General features: G+C 35.1%; 1 protein-coding gene across 1 annotated transcript; it reads right to left on the bottom strand.

The window, feature by feature from the left end:
* Positions 1–1707: 1707 nt before the first annotated feature.
* Positions 1708–3003, bottom strand: LOC143544979 (uncharacterized). The gene has a single exon (XM_077036947.1). The coding sequence runs from the start codon at positions 2741–2743 to the stop codon at positions 1769–1771; it is 975 nt and encodes a 324-aa protein (XP_076893062.1). The 5' UTR covers positions 2744–3003; the 3' UTR covers positions 1708–1768.
* Positions 3004–5727: the final 2724 nt, after the last annotated feature.

Raw genomic sequence — 5727 nt, 5'->3', positions numbered from 1 at the left:
CTTAGAAAATCTCGTTTTTGTTTTTAGAACACTAGTGAGGATTTTCTATGACGCACATCTTTTCTCGGATCTTTTTGGTTATCTTCGCAAACAGTGAGTTTCACGTCCCCCTTTTACTCTTTTTAAACGCTTTTATTTGGGGGAGATAACATACTCCAAGGCAATTGATAAACAGTCAGCTTCGGTGTCGAGTGGGTGTAATCTTGGCTAACACATTACCATGGTCGTGGTTGACATGGTGGCAAGGCAATTGATAAACAGTCAGCTTCGGTGTCGAACACTTAGTAATACTTGTTGATAGGTTAGCTACCTATTGATATATAAATTGACTTAACACTATCTGGTAACGCAAACGCAAACGCAAACACAAACGCAAAACATAAACTCAAACGCAAACGCTTTATTTATATAAACTTGTGAACTCACCAACCCTGTGTTGACACTTTTAGTATGTTATTCTCAGGTAGCCGAGGCGGGCGCACGGTTTAGGACATGCATTCGCTAAACATCATTGTTTTAAAAACTGCTTTTAATTTCTGTCTTGACAACTTGTGTTTTTAAGTCGTCCTGTGTGGCGCAACTGTTTTGGTTTACGATTTACGCTTCCGCATTTTTACTTAAGACTTGATGTCTTGGTTGTTTGAAAACTTTATTTTTGGTGTTTCATTATAACTAATGATTCCGATCCTGTTAGTTCACACTCTCTGACGGTAAAACTCCGTTAGTGGATTTTGAGGGTGTGACAATAAATGTAACATAGTAAAAGTATTCAAGCAATAGAAGAAATATAAATTGAATTCAATCAATCAATCATATCCAGTAAAGTCTCACCAATAGCCAGCCAAGCTATAAGTAGGGTCTAGGGAGGGTGGGATATAGGCACACCATACCTCTATCCAATTGGATAGAGAGGTGGCTTTCAGAGAGACCCTCAGCTTTTAACTACATATGTATGCGGCAATATAAATGGAAATCAAAGTTCAAATATAGTATAATTGATAAAAGCGCCTAGTAAAAGAGATAATACTATATACACACACACACACACACACACAAATATATATATGAAAAGAAAATACCATAATGGTGTGTGACAAAAAATAAGGTAAATAGAAGCCCCTAAGATATTCACTTCTCTCTAAAAATCCTTAACTTTAATTTTACTTCTCCAAGAATTCCTATCCCCAACCATCTGGGAGGTTTAGGTCTATCAAATCATGCCTAATCCTCTCATCCCATGTCAATTTAGGTCGTCCTCTACCCCGACTCCCCTCTATAGTAATTTTTTCTACGGATCTAACCGGATTCGTCGTCTGTCTTCTCTTCACATGTCCAAACCATCTCAATATCCTCTCTCTTATCTTGTCTGATATGTTAGCTACCCCTAATCTCTCTCGAAACACAACGTTTTTTATTCGGTCTAACCTCGTGTGCCCACACATCTTGCGTAGCATTCTCATCTCTGCTACCTCCATCTTCCGCACTTGTGCCTTCTTGATGACCCAACAATCTGTTCCATATAGCATTGCAGGTCTAACTGCTACCCGATAAAATTTTCCCTTTAGTTTAGTTGGAAAACTCTTGTCGCATAATATATTTGTGGCTGCTTTCCATCTACACCATCCTAAATTGAATTATATTTAGATATGGCGTTATTAACAGTTAAGATTACGATTAAATAGTAAGTGATGCATTAAAGTCAAGTCAAGTGAATATATAATAAAACAAATTATGACATAGATTTGCAATTAAAATTTAACAACAAAAGTCAGATACTTGTATCTGGTGTTTCTTGAACACACTCTAACCCACACCCGTAATGAAGTGCAAACTTGCATTGGAAGCACTTAAAGATCATGTTATACTGCAAATCTCTATCACACTGAATGCATTGGCCGTCATCCTTAATACCTTGTACAAAGGTTACAAGGTAGGGGTGACATCTTAACTCAATTCTTCTTCCAAACTTGACATTTAAATAATAATAAATTACGGGACTAACGAAAGAGGTCGACCGCTCACACTGATGCTTTAAGGGGGCACAAGCAGTGTGCATAGAGTAGGCACACGTGCTGCAATGATAGAACCACCTTGTCGGGTCAAACTCATCATCACAAATCTCACAAAAGTATTCGCCAATATAGTTCTCAGCGGGATAGTATCTGAGAGTCAATGGATGTTTATCGTACTTGTGCCTTATTGTTCTTGGTAATAACAAAGCACAATTCGAATGCAGATAGAAATCACATATGTGACAATGAAATCCGATTCCTTCCATACCCCACCCACATGCCTTACAACATTTGTGATCAACTGATGAAGCTTTAAATCTTGATAGAAGATGGTTAGGGTGGGCTTCATGTGTGATTACATCAGGTATGAAGCCACAATGGATATCCACATAATATTCACATTGCATGCATCCATATGCAAAACCATTGCAACGTAACCAACAAATATCACATCCAAACAAACTTAAGGAGTTTGGAGGGATCTTTGGCATGAAAACAAGTGTATGCTTTGCATGGTGGGGGTGGTCTTGTATTTGAGAGGGTAGCCTAGTGCACCACTTATGAAGAACAAAATCACAATCATGTTTGAAACACTTATAAAAGGGCACACTGGCAATTGGTCTCACACATCCGTCACAAAGTAGTTCCACTTTTTTCATGGGATCATGAAGAGAAACTAACCCGTTAGGAAATGTGTCAAAAAGAACCAGCGGGTGTGGATGACAAAACATTTCACCATCAGTCTTCCTTTTGATAACTGATTCACCTTTTTTGAGAAAATGGTGTGTGAGAAGGTTGACATTTTCATTAGCAAATGGACAGTGAATGAGATTAGGATGATCATTGTCCTTGAAATTTTTGTAAGTTTTTCCATAGCATGATTCACGAATGATGTTTCGTTAGCTAAGCTCTAATTAACCAGCACGGTATCTACTATTGAAAAGAAAATAATAAATAACAACCTGCGGGCATCAAGACAGAAGACATAAACGCATCTTTCTTTGAAGTCGCACAACTAATATGGACGTAATATTCGACATTTATCGCATCTATAATGCCATAGGTAAGATTTGTCTTCCAATTCGTACATATCAAAACCAGATTCATCTTCTGGTTCGTTCATATGAAAACCTTTTTGACAAACTCTACAACAGGGAAACCACCTAGCCTTTACGTCAATATAAGGAAAGGAATAGGAAAGGGTAAGTAAATGAGAATGGCTGAAATTCTCATTTGTAGACTGTTGGATAAGTAACTTGGCCGGAAGCAAAGCGCAACTCAAATGGATCCTGAACCAAGGACATGTGTTACAATGGTAGAAGGTCCCGCTATGTTCATCACCACAAGCACTACAACAAGATTTTATCCGACCAAAATAGTGCTGTAATTGGTGAGGGTGACTTGGGTGGTCCATCTTTTGTACAGACATGGTTGCACATATTATGTCCACCAGGAATATGCAGATAGAACAATAGTACCAGTAGGCCACTTTTCGCTTAAGTTTACAAATATGACACCTGTATGCGCCAAAAATCTTTGACAATACAAGACCATGTCCGGGATGTAATGGGTGGTTTTGTTGGGTTTCAGGCAGTTCTGCACAGAACTTGTGTAAAGAGTAGTCGCAATCATTGCAAGTGTAGTAACATAGATGAAATGAATAGATCTCTTCCTCACACATCTTGCATATGCCATAATGGTCCTTCTCCACAATACGGTCTTCATCTTTATATTCATCTTCATCTCCATCATCATTATCTTCTTCGTCAGAGTTTTTATCGTCGTGGACAGGCTGCAACATGACAAGGTGTAGCATATGCTCGTGACTGAAATGCTTAAGTTGTTCCATTGCAACTACATTATATAAAGAAATATATGCGTTACAAAACTCGTATAACCACAAATATCCTCATATAATAAGTTTTCTGGTTTTACAAGAAACCATATGTTGGAAATCGGGCTCAAGAATACAAATACTACGGAATTTGATCTCAACCAAGATTGACTCTTTTGGTTTATAATAGTTCTTGACCCCTATCATATCTATTTATATTAAATAATGTTTTAAAGATACGGTAACTCAAACTTCTAATATCTATAATTTAAACAACTAGATAAATATGTTTTTTTTAGAATATCTATAAATTTTAGAGATATATTGCAATACAAAGTAGTGTTTACATCGATACAAAAGGCAAATGGGCAACAAGTTGTGCCGCTACTTAACCGATAAGCATACTCATAAATTAAACATACCTCTTCACTCTTGTATTGTTCACCCTATATATGACTTTCACAACAATGACTAATTAGGATTAACTTTCAATAAAAAGGATTAACGCTTTGGCCAGTGAAGATAGGACAGGAATATATATTGTTTCTAACTTTTCTATGATGTTTTAGCTTGAACCAAAATATAAGTAATACCAATAATGTAGAAAATAAACTTCTATAACATATTACTAGATGGGTGCCAGCGCGATGTTGCGGGAAATACATACCTTGGTAATCATGTAGATTTATGGGTGCTTGTTGTTCCGTTGTAACCGTGAAACCATTTATTGTTATAAGAAAATTTATAGTTCTTATTTTAAACTCAATTTAATATCAAAGTACAAACGAAAACGAAACCTAACCATCGTTAATGGTTTGGTTTTGTTGGGTTTCTATTTTCAACGGTCTAGTTTCAGTTTTGGATGACCAGAAACCGTTAATAATGGCTTGGCTCAGGGTTTAATTTAAAACCATCAAAACCGGACGTGAAATGCATATACGTAAAATTTATTTTTTTAACAGAAAAGAAACTATGACAATATCATACTCAAATTAAAGAGAATTAAATGCTCGTTTTTATGGTGCAATTTTTTTAAAAAAATATTAATGTACGAAAAAGTTATGACCATTTAAAAATCGTGGAAGTATTTGGGTTAAAAATGAAATTATAAAGAATAGATAGTTAAAAGATGAAGGACCAAATTTATAACTTTTCTTTAAATTTATATAAATTAATTAAAGTTGAAGGGGAAAAGTTGTAACTTTTTTGAAGGAAAATGGAAAATACTTGATGTTTTATGCTACAATGACTTCTTTACCTTATGTTGTACCATGTGTTTAAACATTAGTAAATCCTTTAAAATCAAGTGTCTTAATTTGCCCTTATTTCATTCATTATATATAGTATAGATATGATGTTTTAGCTTAACCAAAAGACATCATATTACTTTGCATTGGGCATATCCTACTTAGTCGTAGATCAATTTTCAAAATTTAGGATATGTTGTTAATCATGTAAATGGAAGCACCATATATTTCCCATAAGCAGGGATGTTTACTATGCCAAAATCATGTTGGATTATAGGGGTGTTCAACGAATCGAATATGTGTGTGTATATATAAAAATAAAGAAATGTATGTATAATTTGAATTTGAATCAAATTGAATTGAAAATCATGAATTCGTTAGACTCAAATTCGAATATTAGAAATCAAATTCAAATCAAGTCGAATTTTGAAATGTCGAATCTGAGTTGAATAATGAACACCCTTAGAACTAAAAAAGTTTAAAATAATGTAAACATTTTTTCTTGTTAATAGTTATATTTCATATTAACTTATTTGCTTCTGAATATTAATCATCCAAACAAATAAAACTCGAAAAACAAGAGACGTACCTGGTGGAGAGCAGTATTGCAGAAAAATAGCCTCCAACAAATTGA

The sequence above is a fragment of the Bidens hawaiensis genome, unplaced genomic scaffold, assembly GCF_021521415.1.
Source record: "Bidens hawaiensis isolate Kalapana, Puna unplaced genomic scaffold, B.hawaiensis_p1.1 tig00013805_1, whole genome shotgun sequence".
NCBI lineage: Eukaryota > Viridiplantae > Streptophyta > Magnoliopsida > Asterales > Asteraceae > Bidens > Bidens hawaiensis.
Note: the sequence above shows the minus strand (reverse complement) of the source record. Positions and strands in the feature narration are given on the sequence as shown.